The 21,980-nt window shown below is 43.8% G+C and overlaps 2 protein-coding genes and 1 long non-coding RNA gene across 3 annotated transcripts; all 3 read left to right on the plus strand.

Moving 5' to 3' along the window:
- The first annotated feature begins 2,941 nt into the window (after positions 1-2,941).
- LOC136353806 (uncharacterized) lies at positions 2,942-3,720 on the plus strand. Its single transcript, XR_010737248.1, has 2 exons — positions 2,942-3,082; positions 3,331-3,720. It is a non-coding gene; the product is annotated as an uncharacterized lncRNA (long non-coding RNA).
- A 5,678-nt stretch (positions 3,721-9,398) lies between these two features.
- On the plus strand, positions 9,399-11,472 carry LOC136351201 (disease resistance protein RPM1-like). Its single transcript, XM_066304591.1, has one exon. The coding sequence runs from the start codon at positions 9,482-9,484 to the stop codon at positions 11,426-11,428; it is 1,947 nt and encodes a 648-aa protein (XP_066160688.1). The 5' UTR covers positions 9,399-9,481; the 3' UTR covers positions 11,429-11,472.
- Positions 11,473-16,054: 4,582 nt separating this feature from the next.
- On the plus strand, positions 16,055-18,865 carry LOC107277853 (protein MAIN-LIKE 1). The gene is made up of 5 exons (XM_015757743.3): positions 16,055-16,823; positions 16,916-17,214; positions 17,307-17,574; positions 17,829-18,363; positions 18,460-18,865. Exons 1-4 carry the CDS (start codon positions 16,206-16,208, stop codon positions 18,309-18,311), a joined length of 1,668 nt encoding a protein of 555 aa, XP_015613229.2. The 5' UTR covers positions 16,055-16,205; the 3' UTR covers positions 18,312-18,363; positions 18,460-18,865.
- The last annotated feature ends 3,115 nt before the right edge of the window (positions 18,866-21,980 follow it).

The raw sequence follows: 21,980 nt of genomic DNA on the forward strand, positions 1-21,980 counted from the left end.
GCCGCCACTAGCTCCTCTTGCCATCTACTTCCACGTGGACATCTAGGATCACCTCCCAATGAAAGTTGCGGGGCATTTTTGACAATTCCAACTGCAATAACCGTCATTAGGAGGCTATAAGTGGAGCTCTCATTCTCCATTGCAACACACACCAATTTTGAGCTAAATTACAAGAGGCTCTGTTGTTCATATATACTAGATTAGGAAGAGAGTAAGGAGAAAAAGTTGGAGGGATTCCGGAGTGGTCGGTGCTTTCCTTTCTACTTGTTGTACCTTGTTAATTACTCTACTTGAATGGAAATATCTTTCCCGAGTAATTAAGATTTCCTTTGTGAGAATTATTTCTTAGTTAGTTCCTATTAGCATACTGGATCATTGTTCACTATAAATATTATTTATAGTGCTTACTTTGGTGAGTTAAAATATTAAGGTAGTAATTAATTGCATAGACACGGTGTCTAGGTGATTAATTTCCAGTGATTGTTGCATATCCACAGATCGTTAGAGGTTGTTGTAGAGGTAGTGATAGCCCTCAAGATCATCACAGTCCTCCCTTTCCAGGTATGGAATAGAGCATATTCTGGTAGCAGCGAGCAAGCCAATGCCTGAAGTATCGTGATAGGATTAAACAAGCTTTCTGTAGACACTGTTTCTCACTAGGAAATCATCTATATCCTTTTCCTATATATAGGCTTTGTGTCCTTGGATAAGCCTGGAGAAGAGTTGAACACACACGTTCCCTGTGGAAATCGATACCTTAGAATACTCCCTGGTGAAGTGCTACATCGGTGTATCCGTATGCTTGCGGATTCGATCTATGATCATAAGAAATACCAACACCAAACCACTATTATGTTCTCTCGGGCCCAACTTTGGCAGGGACGTTCCGCTGATACCAGGAGTCCATTTAGGCCTGTGCAATTGAAGACGGTGGATCCAATGGTCAGCCGAACCGTCATTGGTGCCCATCGCCATCTGCCGCCACATGGAGGACCAGGATGCATTCCAAATGATGATTATGGGTGTAGAGTACAACTTTTAGAATCTTAGCTTTACTTTAGTATGTTGGCTTGGTAGAAGAGGGGAAGCTCCGGATGGAGTGCCCCGAATATTGGAGTTTTCTCCGAGACTTTTACGGATGAGTACCAGAGTGTCAGCATTCTTCCGGCGAAGTTTCGAAGAAGCGTCGGGATTGTCGGCCTTCTTCACGCTTGTATCTTGGCGAATGCTTGCTTTTATAAATGCCCTGTTTGGACACTAATTAGAAATATTAAATGTAGACTAATGACAAAACCCATTCCATAACCCTGGACGAATTCGTGAGACGAATTTATTGAGCCCAATTAATCCATGATTAGCCTATGTGATGCTACAGTAAACATGTGCTAATTATGGATTAATTAGGCTTAAAAATTTTATCTCGCGAATTAGCTCTCATTTATACAGTTTAGTTTTATTATTAGTCTATGTTTAATACTTCGCATTAGTGTCCAAACATCCGATGGGACAGGGACAAAAATTTAGTCCCTGGATCCAAACACCACCAAAGTAAGTGTTCGAGTCTTCTTTATGTTCTTCACTTAGTTTATTTAAGTGAGAGATATTCTCATCAGTGTGGGTTTGTCGCTTAGTGCGTAACTAAGTGCTTTAGTACTAGGACTCTAGATAAAGAAGGAAGTTCCTGCACTATGCTAGAATAGTAATTAATAACTTAAGTGTGGTGTCTAGGTTAGAAATTAACTTCATTTGTTGTGTGCTCCACCGAAAGTATGGTAGGTGGTAGGTGGTGATAGCCCTATTCGTCCTTTATATCCCTCCATGTTCGGGTACATTATAAAGCTCACGATATATTGGAGGATGTACAAACCATCATCAACTAAGTGTGGAATTACCCCTCTAATTTGACCATCGGCTTTTGATTATTTGAACTTTCTCCATGCAATAATAGGTAAAGCTATTCTTTAGTTCAAACTATCCTTTATTGAAGGCAAACTTTCCAGAGCGAGGTAATTTTAGATGAAGAGACCATTCCATTAATACCAACGCATGGAAATATGACCTCCATCCATCCATCCATCCATCCATCTATCTATCTATCTATACCTATACTAATTGGGCGCTTTCTACAAGCTCTCAAGTTAAATAGAGATAATTGACCGTTGATTAGCTCTTAGAATCAGAGCCGTAGATCCTACTCCCTCCGTCCCAAAAAAAAATGAATCTAAGACTGGATGTGACATATTCTACTACGATGAATATGGACAGATATATGTCCAGATTCGTTGTACTAGGATTCACATCCTGTACTAGGTTGGTTTTTTTGAGATAGGGGTAGTATATAATTTAACATTGTGGACCAGTTTTCCTTTTTCTACTTTGTGGGCACTTTTCAAAGCCTATCAAACGCTCCAACTGCAACCGTGTTTGATCGGATTACAGTTACATAAACTAACGTTATTATTGTGTTGCTTCTCGATCTAGTTTCCCCCACCGGCCATGCTAATCTCGATTGAATTAATGCACATCAAACGAGTCTCAGAAACAGCCATGTGCCCATGCCTGAATTGTATTTAGAACTCGTATTAATTAAACATGCCCAGATGTATAGAGAACATTAGATTTAGACTTGAAAAACCATCTTTGGTCGATCGGCCAAATTCCACAATAATTCCAGTTGCTAAAAACCGGGATTAAAAATATTTTTAGTCTCGGTTAAAAAGCCTAGCGCTACTTTTTGATCTTAAGTCTCGGTAAGATCATTTGCAGTCCCGGTTCAATAGGTTGAAGGCCCCCAACAAACTAACCGGGACTAGATAGATACCAACCGGGCTAAATATCTCTTCCCCCACGATAAACGTGCGCTCTCTCTCACTCCCTTATCTCCTCACGCACAGTGCCCTCTCTCTCCTCCTTATCCCCTCTCCTCCTCCTCCTCCCTCCTCCACTCCTCCTCTTCCCTTCTCCCTCCTTCTCCTCCTCCTCCCCTCTCCCTCTAAGTCGCGGAGAGCCACAGCGCACCCGGCGGCGGCCCGCGGGGACGCACCCGGCGGCGTCCGGCAGGGCCGTGGAGGGCCGCACCCATGTTGGTATTTCTTAAGAATATTACTAGAAATATGAATTCCCAGCAATAATGCTAGAAATGGTCCTCATATATATATGGGTTTACAGAAAGGATCCACAAGTCCATGGATATATCATTGTTGATAGTCCTTAAATCATAATATCTGACCATCAATATCTGCATATAATAGAATAAAGTATGATATCCAACATAGTGGTAGGGCTTATTTCTAACAATTTCTATGAGTGTTGGTTTATATTCATATGCAGGTGACAAACGATCAAAGTTGAGAGGAAATATACATGAAAGAGGGGGGAGAATCAAACTCGTGTCCGAGCTTATGGAGTTTTGGACCCAAAAACCCAATTAAACACCCCCAAATGGCCCAATCCACCATGCCAATGGGCTAAGGGCCTCAAAATTAGTGTCCACGAGGAAAAACGAGCCGAACGGAGTCGTCCCGGGTTCAGTCGAACCCATCTGGAGGCCGTTGATCACCATATTTCACATGGATGGTCCTAATTTCATCCCAATGACGGTTAGAGGGCAGTTTGGTCATTTCCCATACCTGTAACCATCATATGGAGGCTATGAATAGAGCTTCTCTCTCTCATTTCCAACACACAACTTTGAGATGAATTACACAAGGCTCTATTGTATCTTTTGTACATTAGAATAAGGTAGAGAGTGAGGAGAAGCTTTGGAGTAGTGCCCGGAAGTTTGGCGCTGATCCGACTTCTACCTCAACGAGTGTAGCTTCCTAGAAGGAATTCTGGAGGAGTAACGGAGCTGTCGGTACACTCTGCTCCGGGTTCAGAGCACTTCTTCTATAAAGTAAGCATTCGTGTTCCTTTCTAATGTTATTTAATTACTTTGTCTAAGTAAGATAGATTTCCATTTTTGCGGGTTCATTGTTTAGGGCTTGTTTGGTACAGCTCCAACTCCTAAATATTGCTCTAGGAGTTAAGTCTGAAGTGAAGTTGAGCTGCCTAAACCCAGCTCCACAACTCTAGTACATTTTGTGAGAGAGCTCCACCCAACTCCACTTCCAGTTTTGGTGGAGCTGAAACTGTTTGGCTGAGCTCTAGCTCCAGGAGGGGTGGAGCTGGAGCGGGAGCTGTGCCAAACAGGCCCTTAGTATTTATACTAAGTGCTCTAGTACTAGGACTCCGGATAGAGAAGGAAGTTACTGCGCAAGTATTAGAGTAGTAATTAATAACTTAGACGTGATTTTTAGGTTACATTACCTTTGTTTGTTGTGTATCCCACGGATTTGTCAGAGATACGCGGCAGGTGGTGACAGCCCTAAATCCCGTCCTAATAATCCTCCACGTTCGGTTACATCATGGAGCTATAGCCGGAACCACGCTGGCAGACCAATAGGGGTCGGTGCCCGAAGCAACAGATAGGGAATTACCTTTGCTTAGCTTAGATAAATAAAACACATAGAGAGTCCTCTTAGCCTGCCTACCATTAGATGTTGTCCTTGGATAGTCTTAGCCTTAGGTAGATTACACACGTTCCCTGAGTTCGATATCCTTTTGGGGTCACCCGAAGGTGAAGTGTATTGGTATTTGATACGGTTACAGATAAAATCCGCAAGCGCACGGATATACCGATGTAGCACTTCCCCTACGGAGTATTACAAGGGTATCGAATCCAAGGGAACGTGTGTGATCAGAGCTTCCTCCGGTTCATCCAAGGACACCAAGCAAATGATAGGCAAGGATAGAGAGGATTTACTAGTGAGAAACAGTGTCTAGGGAAAGCTTAATTTTAATCCTAACACAATACTTCAGGCACTGGCAACCCGCTGTTCCCAGATGTCGCTCTACTATGTACCCGGACAGGGAGGACTTCAGTGATCTCGAGGGCTATCACCACCTCTACACTCACCTCAACGTACTGTGGGATACGTAGCAATTACTGGATAACAATTACCTAAACACCACGTCTAAGCAATTACTATCTACTTTAGTGTTTATAACTCACCAAAGCAATCACTATATTTTAGTTGCTTATAGTGAACAATAATCCCATATGCTATTTAGGAACTAACCAAGAGATAATTCTCACGAGATAAATATAAATTACTCAAGAAGAATATTATATTGAATTCAGAGTAATAAAGAGAATAAAAGAAATAGGAGAAGATTACCGACAACTCCGGAATTCTTCCGACTCCTGAATCCTGCCGTACAAAATAAACGAATACTAACCTACTGCTATGACCCATCGATTTTGCCATGGTTGCCATGCTCCTGCATTCAGCCGACTCCAGATCAATGACCTCTCCTCCTGGGACACCAACGGATGGCATCGTCTCCAGATCGATTACTTCTGCTTCACTGACGCAGACTGTGAAGAGAGGAGCCATCGCTTGAGGAAGGGGAGGAGCCATCGCTGGAGAAGAGCACACTTCTCTGTACTGCCGCCAGCCACCCAGTCGCCGTTGAATCGCTGGTCTGTCACCGCGCCGCCCCCCAAAACCCCAAATTTTGCGATAAGCAGTTCGGTCTGTTGCGAGCCACACGGAAATTTTAATTTGATAATTTCGCCCTGAATTATTCCGCACATATTTTAATTAGAAAAATTTATCGGATCCACCGAGACAAACCTGTTATGATGAGTGAGGGAGTACTCATATCTGATTGATCAGATGAACGGTGGATGGGAGGGGGAGTATGTACTACCTAGGACTCCTAGAACCATTTTCCTATATATATATGGCACTTACATAATCAAAGTCTAAGCAGGGTTAAATATTTATATAGGTAGAGTGACACGAAACAAAGCACTCATATATCTCATTCAATCATTTCTAAACAAAGTGGAAGAAGAAATAGAAAAACAATCAATTCCTATAATTCTAATATACACTCAACTTTAGTCTACATCCGCTAGTATACAACCATATAGCCAATACCCCCTAACTGTGTACTCCTGGTGTTTCGAGAGACCACCCCGGATTGCCGAGTTTCTTACGACAACCTGTCATGGCCATCCAACCGGGGCTAAATACGGAGGAGTACCCTCCCTAGGAAAGTTTCTTAGGATTATACACTATAGTGGAGAAATACTCGTACGAAGCTGTCACCATCAGCGGCCCACCTCGACTGACCCGTAGCATATAAACCCAGATAATGATACTTAATAATCTAGACACCATGTCTACATTATTAAATACTACTCTACATCCCTCGAGATGACATAGAGCAACCGAATAATCGGACATTAAACCTTACCACTACACCTCTCTGGTAAGCTAACTATACGGCTGTACTGATATAGATATAAAGTAAAGACAATACTTAGATTAACAAAAGTATCAAGAGCATATGAAAAAAATATTTCATTAATTCCGAAAGTCTTACAAAAGAAAAAAGTAAAGCTATTACAACCATACCGAAATTCCTCCGAAGACTCCGAGGACTCCAAGATGCTATTCTATTCTACTCCACTTAGCACTAGAATACTAAACTAAAGTGTAGAAGAGATATTGAAGCTTGCTTGAGTGTGTGAAGGAGTGGAGGAGGTGAAGCCCTTTTATAGCGTGAGGAATGACGGTTGTGGTGGTTGGAAAGGTCGGTAATACTCTCCAACCCCCATTGGGAGTGAATTCCCACCGTCTGATCAAAGCCCTGGATCAAATGGCGATGGGACTAGTTCAGCCGAACCCTAGGTTGGGCCAACCAGCCCATTACTCGGCAAGCCGTCTCCTCTTCTGCTTCTGAACACAGAACAACGAATTATGGGCCCATTTGATTGTGTCATTTCTGAGTTTCTGGCCCATTCCTCCACAAGTCTAATTCTTGACAGCATCTGATGGATTGTTCAGGTGTTTTGTTGTCGGTTCTCCTTCCATTTTGTATCTCTTTCTCTATAGATAGATAGAATCCAAGTACAAGTGAAAATTGATAATTCTAAAACAAAATATGCATTGCAAGCATAGCTAATTCTCCTTTATTTTAGTTATATCGATGGTCGAAATTGGTCTATAACGACCGTCAATAGCCCAACGGTGGCTGGATTTTTTTTCTTTTTTCGTTGTTAATTTGTGAATGATTGTTTGTTGAAAATAATTTGTTCATTCGATCTGTGATTTGAGAATGAGTATATTGTTGTGATTTGAGAATGAGTATGTTGTTGTGGATGATTTCGGATGTTTTTTAAATGATTTAGAGAAATCGGGCGTGAGATATGTAAAATAGAAAAAAAAACACCGTGTTACCAATTGGGACTAAAGATCCATCTTTAGTCCGGGTTATTTCAACTAGGACTAAAGATTTCAATCTTTAGTCCTGAATTCATAGTCCCGGTTATGCAACCGGGACTAGGGGGGTTACGAACCGAGATTTAAAAGGGTTTCTCTAGCAATGTTAATTAGTTAATAAATATGGAACTATGTCCATGATGACGCTCTTTCTTATGGCCCGATCTTCTGGTGAGGGGAGAACTCTCGCTTTGATCGAGTGCGATGTTTGTGACTTGGCTACCAACCAGAACAAGTCCGTATCCGTGTAAAAAAAAGAGAACAAGTCTAGGACATCGTGCAATCGCTACACCACCAACAATGTCGTACCAACAGTGACGTGCGGTTGATGATCGCTGCAATGCAAATGAGAGAACACTGCAAAAACAAGATAAGATGCAATCTAAATATTGTGAATAGGCAATTAAGTACAAAGGAATAGTTACGATTGAAATGGTAGATCTAATCGACCCGAGAAATCAACACACCAACTATTGAGAGCTCTGGATCTATAGTCGCCGACTAATCGAGCGAGGAATAGACACAAGGTGAGTGGCAAAATTAAACTAAACAAAACCCAATTGTTTTTAGGGTGTACAAAGCTATTTAGAGAGGAAAATAAATCTAGGGTGTTCTAATTCATGGAGGTGGAGGGAGACACTTTCGACATGGGCCTAGTCTATTACAAGGCCCAAGATCCAAGTTCGATTTCAAGAACAACACTGCTTTGTTTTGACGATTCCCACCATAGCTACTACCTCGCCACCTCTTGCCGTTAACCTCACCTTTGAAAACCTAGCCGATTTGGGGATATTGTGTGGGATTTGAGTTGGAATGCGCTAGTTAGGGTAAGTTATGTGAGAAGGTATATGCGGAGAGGGTTGAGCGCAAATGGGTTTCCTGTGTGGCACGTCACGTTGGCGATCAAACACAGTCAAAGGATGGTTGGACCAGGGGTGGTACATTAAACCAAGGTAACAGATCTAAATATGTAATTTTCAAGTTCATGGAGATAAATAACACCACCACACAAGTTTAAGGGTCGGACATGTATTTCACTCTTTATGTATGTATTGACAACAATGGACGCAACTTCGGCTCGGGCGCCCGACGGGAGGAGGTTAATATCGGGCGCTGACGTTAGCATGACATCGGCGCCGAATTTACATGCAAAACTACTTTAAACTGATTTTTCTCTTACATTACGTATCCAAATCATGATCCGATTGCACCATTCATTGCAATTAAATCTTCAAAACAAGACCACACATGGATATATTCCGCTGAAAAAAATTTAGCTTATTATTGAATTTTTTGTAAATATTGTACGATGTTTCACCAGGTATATCGGAATTGTTTTGCTAAGTAGATCGAAAATATTTCACTTGTTTAAATTGAGTGTTGTTTCACCTTATATAAAAACAATGTTTCAGCAAATAGCGAAAGAATGTTTCAGTTCACTCCAACCTTAGATATATACATAGTGAAACATTATGAGTACACTAGGTGAAACATTTTTTGTAGAACAAAAAATAAAACAAATTCCCTTAATAGAGGGTTTCAAAAATATGTGGGTGATTTGTTGCAATGGAGTATTTCAGTTCACTGCAACATTAGATCTATACATAGTGAAACATTGTGAGTGCACTAGATGAAACATTTTTGGTGGAACAAAAAATAAACCAAATTCCCTTAATAGAGGATTTCCAAAATATGTGGGTGATTTGTTGTAGGTAAGGACAGGGATTGTGGTGGGGCCCAATGGCATATACACGCGGCCGCGCGCGCAGGGCGGGGGCGGAGGGGGGGGTGGGGGGGTTGCTCCCCGGCCCGGTGGACCGATCCCTATCATTTCCAGACAACAACACACTTGTCAAGAAGTATTTCTACGTTGTTTAAAAATGTAAGAGGCTAATTAGTTAAATTTAAAAAATTGAATTGATTAGATTCCTCGAAGCACCTGATTATGTAAAAATAATATGATTATATCATGAATAATATGGCCTGTGAGCAATTTCTGACAACCTACCAAACCGTTGACTAGTAAATTTTTTTATAAGGCGGTGGCCTTTGTGCTCACCTCCATTGCATAGTTCCATTTCCCAAAAATCCCAACTGAGCATTTCTCAAATCTCCGGTTCTCCAATTTCCGAAGGTTGTCAGGCACCATGGCGGAGATGATCGCCGTCTCCCTCTCGGCAAAGGTTGCCGGCGCGCTGTCGAGACCCGTGGCCATCAAGCTCTGCTCTCTCGCCGGGATTCCCTCAGGCATCAGGGCGGCGGCGCAAGACCTCGAGCTCCTCCGCGCCTTCCTCCGCTTCGTCGACACCCGGCACGGCGGCGGCGACGCGCTCGCCGACGCTTGGGTTGACCAGGTACGCGACGTTGCCTTCGAACTCGAGGACGTCGCGGACGAGTACACCTTCCTCTCCGGCCACACCTCCTTGCGCCGCCGCTGCGCTAACGTAGCCGCCTGGCTCACGCTCTCCAGGCGGCTGCGGGTGGCGCGGGAGAGGCTCCGCGAGCTCTCGGCCACCAAGGAGCAGTACGGCATCCGTCCTGCTGCCCAGGCCTCCATCTCGGCTGCTGCTGGTGAAGGCGAAGACCCCGTGGCGGTCATCGGCCGGAGGCTAGCAGAGAGGTCACACTTCGTAGAGGAGGATGAGATCGTTGGTTTCGCGGCGCATACAAGGTTACTGATGAAATGGCTGACCGGGGATGCTGATCCCCAGCGTATGCGGCTCTTAGTCTGTGGCATGGGCGGAGTTGGCAAGACAACTCTTGTCACAAACGTGTACAAGAAAGTTGCTGCGAGCTCCCACTTTGATTGCCACGCGTGGGTCACTGTCTCCAAGAGCTTCACGACGGAAGACCTCCTTCGAAGAATCGCCAAGGAGTTTCACCGGGACGTCCTTGCCGGCATGCCGTGGGACGTGGACAAGATGAACTACCGGTCACTGGTCGAGGCTTTGCGTGGGCACCTCTCCAACAAGAAATACTTGCTTGTGCTGGATGATGTCTGGGATGCACGTGCGTGGTACGAGATCCGCGAAGCTTTTGCCGATGATGGAACAGGAAGCCGGATAATCATCACCACACGCAGTCAAGAGGTCGCTTCTCTGGCATCATCCGACAATATCATCAGGTTAGAGCCGCTCTCTGAGCAGGAAGCATGGTCCTTGTTTTGTAAAACCACGTTCAAGGAAGACGCAGACCAGGAATGCCCAAATCAACTGAAGCATTTGGCTACTAAGATTCTTGAAAGATGCTATGGTCTGCCATTGGCCATTATATCTGTTGGTAATCTGCTCGCGTTGAAGGAGAGAACATTGTTTGCCTGGAAGAACGTCCATGACAGCCTTGTGTGGTATGGAAGCAGTGACCATGGAATTGGTCAAGTGTCAAGCATACTGAATCTGAGCATTGATGATCTGCCACACCACCTCAAGATATGTCTTATGTATTGCAATATATACCCGGAGGATTTCTTGCTAAAAAGGAAGATCCTGATCAGGAAGTGGATAGCTGAAGGTTTGATTGAGGAAAAGGTGCAGGGCACAATGGAGGAGGTTGCAGATGATTACCTGAACCAGTTAGTGCAACGTAGCCTGTTGCATGTCGTACTGCACAACGAGTTTGGACGTGCCAAGCTATGCCGTATTCACGACCTGATCAGGGAATTGATTGTTCACAGGTCAACAAAGGAGAGATTGTTTGTAGTCTCAAAGCGCACAGTGACATTAGAGCCAAGCAGAAAAGCTCGCCATGTTGTACTCGACCAATGTACAAGTGATTATCTGCCAGTTCTTAAGACAGCATCGCTTCGTTCCTTCCAAGCATTCAGGTCAGATTTCGATGTTTCACTCTTGTCTGGCTTTAGGTTATTAACCATGCTGAACTTATGGCTCATTCAGATACATAAACTACCTAGCACAGTGGCCAATCTTGTTAATCTGCGGTATCTTGGAATCCGTTCCACTCTAATTGAAGAGCTCCCACGGGAGTTGGGTCAATTACAAAACCTACAAACTTTGGATGCTAAGGGTGTGTTTGAGGAGAAGGGGATTGGAGAGATTGGGAAGATACGCAAAACGAGGTGGGCCATTAGCATATGATTAATTGAGTATTAACTATTTTAAATTGCAAAAATGGATTAATATGATTTTTTAAAGCAACTTTCCTATAGAAATTTTTTGCAAAAAACGCACCGTTTAGTAGTTTGGGAAGCGTGCGCGCGGAAAACGAGGAGCTTTCTCACCCAATGTCACTGGAACGAACACAGCCTAAGTGGTCCATGGTACAGAGATTACCAAAAAGCATAACAAAGCTCAAGAACCTGCGTCACCTGATACTGTTTAGACGGCAATCTGCAGATATCACTTTTGGAGTCCCTTGTACAGCGATTCCAGTTCCAGTGGGGCTTGAAAATATGACCTGCCTTCAGACTCTTAAGTACATTAAAGCTGATGAGAAGATGATTAAGTCCTGAATTTTTTTGAGAATTAATATTATTTTTATGGAAAATCGCAAAAGTAGTGGCCAACCGGGGAAAATCGCGAAAGTAGGTCCCTGTCGAACGGGTGCAATTCGATAGGGCACCTATCGAACGACGGGCAGTCGACAAAGCCCTGTCGAACGGCTGGCGTTCGACACGCTCACCTGTTGAACGGAGGGAGTTCGACAGGGCCCACCACCCGGCGCCGCGAGACCTGTCGAACCGGGTGCGTTCGATAGGGCCCTCCACCGACCCTGTCGAACAATGGGCGTTCGACAGGCCGGCTTAAAGCCCCATCCACCCAGGCCGCGAGTTCGATTTGTTTGAGGACCACATCGCCAGCCGCCGCCGAGAGTCGCCACATCGTCGCCGTGAGCGCCGGAGGGAGCGAGGGGAGGGGATAGCAGGCTGGAGAGGAGGCCGAGGAGGCGCCGGCCGGGAGGAAAGGGTTGGCGACGCCCTCCAGCAGTGAAGTTAAGGTATACATTAGTAATCCCTAAGTACAATGCATATGAAAGTTTAATAAAAAATTGGTTTAAGAGTTGTTAATTGTTTCGCATTGTTCGATGTTAGTATGTATGGTTAGCACATATTTGTTATTGCTAAATGTTGGTAGAGGTATCTAAGTAATTGTACGGTTAAATTAGTTATTAGTTAGTACATATTATTGATATGTTGTGTGTTAAAATAGGTACAAAGGTGTTATATTTTATTTGGATTATTAAACTAGTTGTTTGTTACTAATAGTTGTAAATTAGTACACGGCAATGTAGTATAAGTTGTAATAGGGTAATTATCGAATGATTAAATGATTAAACGTGAGACTATTTGTCATGTTTTATCAGGATGTCAGGTGATATGCCCATTCGTCTGTATTATGGCGATGCTCCTATACAAATATGTGATAGCGGGGTGGATTTGACTGTATATGCCTTCCATGATACTAATCTGAATGCACCGGAGCATATGGGTTTGAACGACGTGTTAGGGTGGTTGTATAATATGTTTGGGGTAGATCCAGTGCACGATAAATTTGTCATAAATACCGTGTGGCCAGTGAGGGGTCAACATGGATGGCAGTGGAGAGTAGTGGAGGTTGCGTCAACTGGGAGTTGGAGGAAGTTTGTTAGTAAAGTAAGGGAGAAAGGCTATAGCCTGGCAATAGTGGTGCAGAAGACAACATGTGTTGATCGATCGGGGGAGTCAAGTCATGCCGTGGTGGAAGAAACTCCGTTGGAAGGTGGACAAGCTGAAAATGTTTGGCGGACTGAGCAAGGTCGAGGGGAAGAAATAGTAGAGGGTAATACACAAGGAGAGGTCATTGTTTGTGGTACTAATCGTGAGGCCAACGACTCGGACGATGAAGAACCGGATTCGCCTATGCGTGTTGATGCAGCGGAGGAGAATGAGGCGGTAGTGGATCAGATGGAAGTGGAAAACGAGGAATACCTTGCGCTTGTAGTGGAAGGAGAAGATACAACACTGTGGGACAACGAAACTAACATACCCGATGGTTGGACGACCATATCAATGAGTCGTACGAAGGTAAACGATGATTTAGATGCCCACTGGTGTTACGATAGTAAGCAGGTGAAAGTTGGACAGATGTTTCATGACAGAGGTCACTTACAAGATGCGCTGAAGAGGTGGGCATTTGTCCAGAAGCGTGAGTTCAGGGTGAAGGTTTCAAATAGGACGACGTATGACGTGAAGTGCATACAGGGTGGATGTCCTTGGAGAGTGCATGGTTACAAGCCACAACATGACACTTTATGGGTAGCTTCGAGGGTTGAGCAACATACGTGTTTGTTGGAGAATACCCGTCTGGTGCACAGAAACCTGACAGCGGCATTTGTGGCACAAATGGTATATTCAAAGGTGGTTAGAAAAACATCTTTGTCCCCTTTCACCATAATGCATGACGTTGAGAAAGAGTACGGATATGAGATATCGTACGACAAGGCTTGGAGGGCAAAACAGAAAGCATTGGAGATGAGGTTTGGAACTTATGAGGATTCTTATCACAATCTTCCCTCACTATTGGAGGTGATGCAGGCAAGAAACCCGGGCACACACATGGCTATTCTCGATGAGGTGAATGAATATGGGGAGAATGTTCTTCGTCGGGCTTTCTGGTCATTTGGGTGCATGATAGAGGCCTTTAGAAATTGCATTCCTTTGCTCTGTGTTGATGGCACTTTCATGACAGGCAAGTACAGAGGAACAATTCTAACCGCGATCGGAGTCGACGCGGATAGCCATGTCGTTCCTGTTGCTTTTGTATTTGTTGAAAGCGAGAACACATCAAGCTGGCTATGGTTTTTGCGGCACATTAAAATGTGTGTTGTTGAAAACAGACCAAATGTGTGTGTTCTGCATGACCGACACGCCGGTTTGCTATCAGCGATACAGAAGCTTCAAGAAGATGTCACACAGTCCGTGCCATGGCCAGATTTACATAGCAGATGGTGCATGCGACATTTTGGGGCTAATTTTTATAGACAATTCAGGAGTAAGAGATTGATGGACCTGTTCAAGAAGTTATGCAAGCAGAATCAACAAAGAAAGTTTGATGCCATATGGGATCAACTGGATCGTTTGACCACTACACACATGGAAGAGGTTAGGAAAAAACCTATAGTTGCCAGACAGGAGGAGCCGGAGGGACTTGAACCCATTCCTAATGAAGCACCAAGTATTACTCGGCGCAGGAAGCGTGGAAGGGCCACGAAGTGCTTCACGGAGTGGGTAGAATTTGAGCCAAGGGAGAAATGGTCGTTGTTGTACGATACAGATGGATCGAGGTATGGTGTGATGACAACAAATCTTGCTGAAGTGTATAACTGGGTTATGAAGAATACACGACCTCTACCACTTGTTGCTATCCTGGAGGGCATCACGAGGGGTACACAGAAGTATCTCTGTAAAAGGTATTCCATGGCTAGTCTGAACCTCAGCAAACCCAGTGTTAAGTATAGCCCCGCTATTACACAGTACATGGATGAGAAAAGTACGAAGGGAGGAATCCACAGAGTGTGGCCTGCTGGGAATAGAGAGTTGTTATTTGAGATACGACTTCCTGACAAGAGTGGTGTCGGCATTGGGACTACTGACATCACATTGGAATGCACGTTGTGGCCAGAGTATCACGCTTGCAAATGCAATTGCAACAAGCCTTACCTGTTACATTGGCCATGTTCCCATGTTCTTGCTGCTTCCGCAAAAGGGGGTGTTGATGGAAACATTTTTGTTTCTCCCTACTTTAGAAAGGAATCGTGGGAGGCAACTTGGCGTGGTGAATTGCGTGGTTGGCGTGCCGTGTGTGATTTCACTCGTCCTCCTCCAGGGCAAGCCAATTGGGTTCCTGACTAAAATTTATTAGTTGATACTAAGGGTCGTCGCCAATCTCGCAGGATCAAGAACCTTATGGATGAAGCTGAAGTGAAAGATCGTTCTCATCGTAAGAAAGCTTGCATTCTTTGCGGGGAGAACCATTCCCGTAAAGATTGCAGCATGTACAATGTAGGGCAAGATGCCACAGGCGTTGATGTTCGTCGCGTTCCAAAGGGGAAGTCGAAGAAGAAAAATAATCCTTAGTTCGCTATTATCCTTGGTGGACTCCCTACTTTGAAGATCGTTATCGTTCAATTTATGTTTAGTGCGTCTGTAATTTTAATTTGAACTTTCTTGCACTTTTATTACCCGAATCTATTTGTAATGGCCTTGTAATTTTCATTTTGAACTGCACTGCACTTTTAATATCGTCATGTATTTGTATTGGAATTGTAATTTAAATTTCGAACTGCGCTGCACTTGTAATATCATAATATATGTGTCGTGGGCTTGTAATTTTAAATTGAAATGTACTGAACTGTTCTTATCTGTATCTATGTGTGCTGGTACTGTAATTTTAAATTGAAATGGCATGCAAATTTGTTACTTGAATTATGTTGCATACATTTACTGTACTGTTACCATACGTGCATTGTACTAATGTGGTTTTCGATCTGCAGGTATGGCTGATCAATATGATGGGCAGCTGATAGACAAGGAGATCGATAGGAACCATCGATCGCGACGTCTTAGTACAGGAACTTTCTGCAATGTGCTAAAGATGCGAGGACCGGATCAATATTGGCGTATTGATCCTCGTTGGGTTTCAAGGTGTGTGAAAATATATTGTTTTTACTAATACAAGGTGTTTATATTTTCATGTATTAATAACTTGCGCTCTGTCATGTTGTAGGCTGTGAGCAGCTGGGTTGTTGACATTTGCACGGTTGGTCGAGCCTTCACGTGCAAGATCCGAACGAATCCACATTGACGCGGCGCTTCTGAGTGCTCTTGTGGATAGATGGAGGCCTGAGACCCACACTTTCCACCTCACAGTTGGAGAGATGGTGCCCACTCTGCAGGATGTGTCTTATTTGTTGGGGCTGCAGATAGCTGGGCAAGCAGTTGGCCCAACAATGGTGAATGCTGGATGGGCGGATGACCTTCTAGCCAGTTTTGGTGGTGTGCTGCCTGTTGCACTGGAGGATCTCACAGATGGGCACGGGCCTACGAAAAGTTGGTTGAATCAGTTTCGACAGGATGTCTTCCCTGATGACCAGGAGGAGTGGATCGTGCAGCGACACTTAGTCGCTTACCTGTTGTGGTTGTTTGGATGGGTGATGTTCACGGGAACTCACGCTGACTCCGTGGACAAGCACTTCATGCACTTTGCGGAGCAGATTGCAGAGTTACCTATCGTGGAGATTCCACAGTACAGTTGGGGGTCGGCGGTACTTGCGGCGACATATGCCGGACTGTGTGATGCTTGCGTGAGGAACAGCAAGCAAAGTTCACTCCCTGGATGCCCGTTGCTACTTATGTTGTGGGCGCACGAGCGCTTCGACATTGGGAGGCCTCAGCTTGACTCGTACGCAAACTACGGTTTGCGAGAGATGTACAGGTCTGGTGTTGATGACATCGACGATCGTCCCACTATGGGATCCTTGTGGACACACCGTGAGGTATTTTTTGTTAAATTCGTTTATGTTATCATTATGAATACTAGTTCACAAACTTTCCTTATATGACTAATGAAAACTACTACTTGTTACAGCCGCAGTGGGTTAGCGGGACGATACGTCGTGTCTACACTCAGTTTGTAGCTGACTTTGATCAGCTTACGCCTGACCGTGTTCGGTGGACTCCCTACACTCAGCACGATGTCAATGATCGTGCACCGCACGGTCTCGCGGATCTTTGCACGCGAGATATGCAACTCTGGATGACGACTTGTCACCTCGTGGTGGACGTGCACGTCGAGCCACACAATGTCCACAGGGTTCTCAAACAGTTGGGCATGTATCAGGACTTCCCTCCGAGAGATGGTCGTCCTTTGGCTGATAGTCTTCATAGGTTAGTTCACATTACAGTTGTTTAATCCTACATTTTTTAAAATAAATCACTGCACAACATTTTTTCTGATGTGTGAATTTGTTGTTGTGCAGGTACTCCAGAAAGGGGCTCGGGCTTTCCTACGAGCTAGTTATTGTGACCACGGTTCAGCCGACGGTACAAGAGTGGGAGCACGCAGCTGATAACTTGGCACTTCAGACACCTCCAGACGATGGGAGTTATTATGGAGCTTACCTTCGTTGGTACCGCAGTGTTACACGATGGAGGTGTTTTCCTCCACAAGGAGATAGCACCGTCCCCCACCAGGCAGCGATTACTGACACGTTTGCCCCTCAGCCTAGATCAGCTTACAACTCAATGGTACGTGTTTATTTGTGGAATTTGAGCAACTAGTTCAATATTTTTAAAAACTTAGCAAGTAGTTCAGTATGTCTAATAAATGTGCAATTGGTTCAACTAGTTCCTTTTCTTACATAAATGTGGAACTAGTTCAGTATTTATAAATGATGTGCAACTGGTTCATTATTTCTAACAAATGTGCATCTTGTTAAATACTCTTAATAAATGTGCAACTGGTTAAATAATTTTAATTGCCTTGATTATTTGTGGAACAGGCGGAATTTGTTGAGCACGTTCACGTGGAGTCCGACACCCTGCTGCAAAGACTAGAGGCGAGACCTCCAGTCGTCAGGCCTGACGACGTGGCGAGCATCCTTCGCAACTTCCGTGCACGTGCTGCCGCACTACTACGTCGTGTCTCCTGTCGGAGCGCGGCAGATGTGGTGCAGACGTCGGGCCGACGGCCATCACCACCACTATCCCGACGTTCCAGCTTGGATCGGAGTGGTCCATCCTCTTCACGTCGCGGGTACGAAGCGGCCCACACATCTCACTGTCGTCCTTCCTTTCAGCACACCCCAGCACCGGAGTACACCAGGGGGTCAGCCGGATCAGGGGTACCCACGTCGAGCACGGCACCACCACGTCCGCAGGTATTCCAAACTCCGCCTTATGTTCACCCCTCGCAGGGAGCATCTGGGTCGGCACACTTCCCTTACATGCCAACGGGGGACAACGTGTTGAACACACCAGCATAGGGACTTCATATCACTCCGCGTGCGCCAGAGCAGGGCCACACACAGCACACATGTAAGTCATTTTAAACAATAACACGCTTTAGTTTCTAATTATATGTATCGTTACTAACTACGCCATATTTTTTGGTTTCTCCCTTTGTGCAAACAGACGATGAGTACGGTTCGGCGTCGACGCATCACGGAATGCCTGCTTACTCCCCTCGCACAGCATTCATTGAGGACTTCTTTTCCACTGATCCTCCCCAGGGGGAAGTAGGGATGGATTACTGGCACGCAGCACCTCAGGTCACACAGCCGACGCAGGAGACGGAGGCCGGTCAGGGGTCAGACGTGACACCACAGCAGGCAGCTAGAGATAGGCACCCCCCTGATAATTTGACATATCCCACTGAGCAGATTAGGCGTAGGAAGAAGGGAGGACCTAGCAAGCGTGCGAAGGGCACTGATCGTCCTTGACTTATCTATTTGTATTAAACTTTTAGTCATTTATGTTCTGTCCGTACTATTTGAGAAACACTTTACGATTAACTTAGTACTATCAGTACTATTTCATAAACTTCTTCGGATAATTACTCAGTAGGATACCCTTCGAATGAATCATGACAAATTATCATTCAAATATACAAATAATGAAACTAAATAATTCAAATATTTTAACCAACAAATAAATACTACAATTTCTGACCAAACATTATCAAAACCCTAAATCATATACATATAACATTACAAAAATATTTTCCTTTCTTACACACTAAAATAAATTACATATTATTAAAAAAAATAACTTATTACAAATAAATGGAGAACGCGACCCTGTCGAACTGCGAACTGCGCCAGTTCGACGGTTCGACAGCCCTCCTGTCGAACAGGGGCAGTTCGACAGCCCTGCCTGTCGAACGGGGGCTGTTCGACAGGTCCTGTCGAACGGCAGCCTTCCGATCTCCTCGCCAGTCGCGCTCTGGCCGTTCGATAGGCGCCCTATCGAACTGCACCCGTTCGACAGGGACCTACTTTCGCGATTTTCCCCGGTTGACCACTACTTTTGCTATTTTCCATAAAAATAATATTAATTCTCAAAAAAATTCGCTTGAAGCAGATGAGAAGCTTAGAGCTATCCGGTGTGGATGACAGCAATCTTCTTCATTTGCCATCATCCATCTCCAAAATGAGCTGCCTTCTGCGCTTGGGAATTATCACTAGGGATGCCAATGTTGAATTGGACATGGAACCATTTAATCCTACACCGTCTAAGCTACAGAAACTTAATTTACAAGGTAGGTTAGTAAGAGGTAATTTACCTTCATTGTTTGGCTCCCTTAATAACCTCATGCAGTTGCAGCTGCATTCATCTGATCTCAAGGAAGATTCTATTGGACTACTCTCTTATCTCCCCAGACTATTACATCTAAGCCTCATCAATGCATACAACGGGAGGAGCTTGACCTTTATAGATGGTTCTTTTCCAGCGCTTAAGAAACTAAGCTTGCATGGCCTGCCTAATCTTTCTCACCTAGAGTTTCAGAAAGGGAGTCTTGTGGATCTACGTGAGCTGATGCTTGGCCGATGCGTTCAGCTAACTGAAATACCCCAAGGTATTGAGAACCTCACTCATCTTGAGAAGATGGATCTTTTTGAACAGCCAACTGTGTTAATCCAGCAGATACAGAATGGGGAAGTATTACAGGAGCATCGTCACCAAGACTCCAATCAGTGGCCGAGCCAGGAATTTTGTAAAGCCTGGGCAGTGAACAAGCTTGACTGAAAACCATTATAATCAAATATGTAAGCCTAAACTAAAACCACTACAATCCAATACTGGTTATGTGTTTATGTGCTGAAATTGTCATTGAAGTTTAGAAAATAACACTTCTGTTCAATATTAAGGCCAAGTCATTCAAGAGCATAATTGATTATGTGTTTATATGCTGAGCGCGCTGCTCATGCGCTCAATGGAGCCCGGAGGAGACCAGGAGTCGATCAATGCCCGGTGGAGGTAAATCAAGCGCTAACTCTGATAACATAATAATCTTAAAGAGCATACTTTGGGGTAATGGGATTTTGTTGGAGAAAAAAATTATATGAACCTATCACTTGTTCCAAATGAGGATAGAGAACCAGCAGCCGAGGAGCCGTCCTCATCAATGACCCATTGTCTGTGACGGTCGCCATACCAGTCACATATGGGGATAATTATGACCATCACAGGTGAGGAGTTATGTGGCAGTGTGAAGTGCTTTTTATTAACGGGAGTTCTTGCAAGTAGGAAAATATAATGTTGGGTAAATTTCAGCTAACCGTAAGCGTTATATGGTCCAAGTTATACAGAACCATAGAGCTTTTGGTACGTGGCACATAGCACCATATATTGTGATCATAAAGTTTTATAAAATCACATTATTGACTATTTTGACATTGATTTTCCACACTTTTGAATTCCATAATAACATATCGAATTTATGACTTATTTATCCACCATATAACCGTTACATTCATGTAAATATAGTCTTTTAAAATTTTGATATAGGAATATGTCAAATTGGTTTACGGCGTGGTTTTATGAAACTTTAATACAATACTACTAGGGTAATTTGCCACGTACCAATTTTTTTTGTGGTTTTATATAACTTGGACCATGATAGGTGGGGTTGTATGAATAGTCTATTGTTCTAAATATATATATACGATGGACGATATAATTTAATATGTAACCCTACGTTGGTCTCCCTCACCTTCCGTTACTAATGTTGAATAAATCACTCATTGCATTCCCAATTTCGGCATTATATCCTCCTTTGCATAACGAAAGGTCCTATTTAGCACCGCTCCAGATCTCAAATCCATATTAAATTTAAAGTTTATATACTGAATTATAGTGGTTCAAAATTTTAAATTTCATCCAACATGAGAACAAAATGATTTTTCTAAATGTTATCAACGTCATCATGGATCTAGATCCATGTATTTATGAAGTTAAGAATACCCAGCTCCAAAATTTTTTTGATGTGCCAACGAGAACCTAAGAGTCCCAAAAATCAGAATTCTCCATAAGTGGAAGAACAAAAGCACGTTACTGCAAGGCTATCAGTAGCTCTATTTCCTGCGAGAGGAAAAAATGCATTGTCTTAGTGCTATGCAATGGACACGAATCCATGCTATGAATAGTTAGTCCGCAAGCAGGGAAAATCACACTACTGCGGAACAAGACATCTGTCTCAGGCAGGAACCTTTATTTGTGTCGGTGAGAAGCTGCATCACGGATTATTGATCAGTGATGTGAAAAGTTATTTGTATCGGGACGGCAGTCGTCACCGATGAGAGTGATCTGTGTTGGGCCGATACAAAAGATAGTCAACGATAGGTTTGACTAGTCAAAGAAGTCAAACTAGAACCCATCACGAATAACTCATCGGTGACGGCTTCTATTTTTGACCCGACATTGATGCACGCTGGTGACATTGATTTTTTTTAACCTGTCACCGATGAGTAATTACCAAAAAAATAAATTTATTTTTTGCTAGCCATGTCCACTGCAAAAAAAAAAAAAAAAAAAACTGAAACACAGATATATATTACCATTACCAACATTCTCAGCATCCCCAACATCCCAGCATTCCCAACATTTCACAAATATATTCACATGCTATACATCCATAAATTCACAAATACATA

This window comes from Oryza sativa, chromosome 10 (assembly GCF_034140825.1).
Source record: "Oryza sativa Japonica Group chromosome 10, ASM3414082v1".
In the NCBI taxonomy this organism is placed as follows: Eukaryota; Viridiplantae; Streptophyta; class Magnoliopsida; order Poales; family Poaceae; genus Oryza; species Oryza sativa.

Excerpts from the sequence above, each read along its gene's own strand:
- LOC136351201 (XM_066304591.1), top strand. The coding sequence starts at position 9,482 with ATGGCGGAGATGATCGCCGTCTCCCTCTCGGCAAAGGTTGCCGGCGCG.
- LOC107277853 (XM_015757743.3), top strand. The coding sequence starts at position 16,206 with ATGGTGCCCACTCTGCAGGATGTGTCTTATTTGTTGGGGCTGCAGATA. Across the intron at positions 16,824-16,915 it reads CCTTGTGGACACACCGTGAG|CCGCAGTGGGTTAGCGGGAC; the intron begins GTATTTTTTGTT and ends TACTTGTTACAG. Across the intron at positions 17,575-17,828 it reads GATCAGCTTACAACTCAATG|GCGGAATTTGTTGAGCACGT; the intron begins GTACGTGTTTAT and ends TTTGTGGAACAG.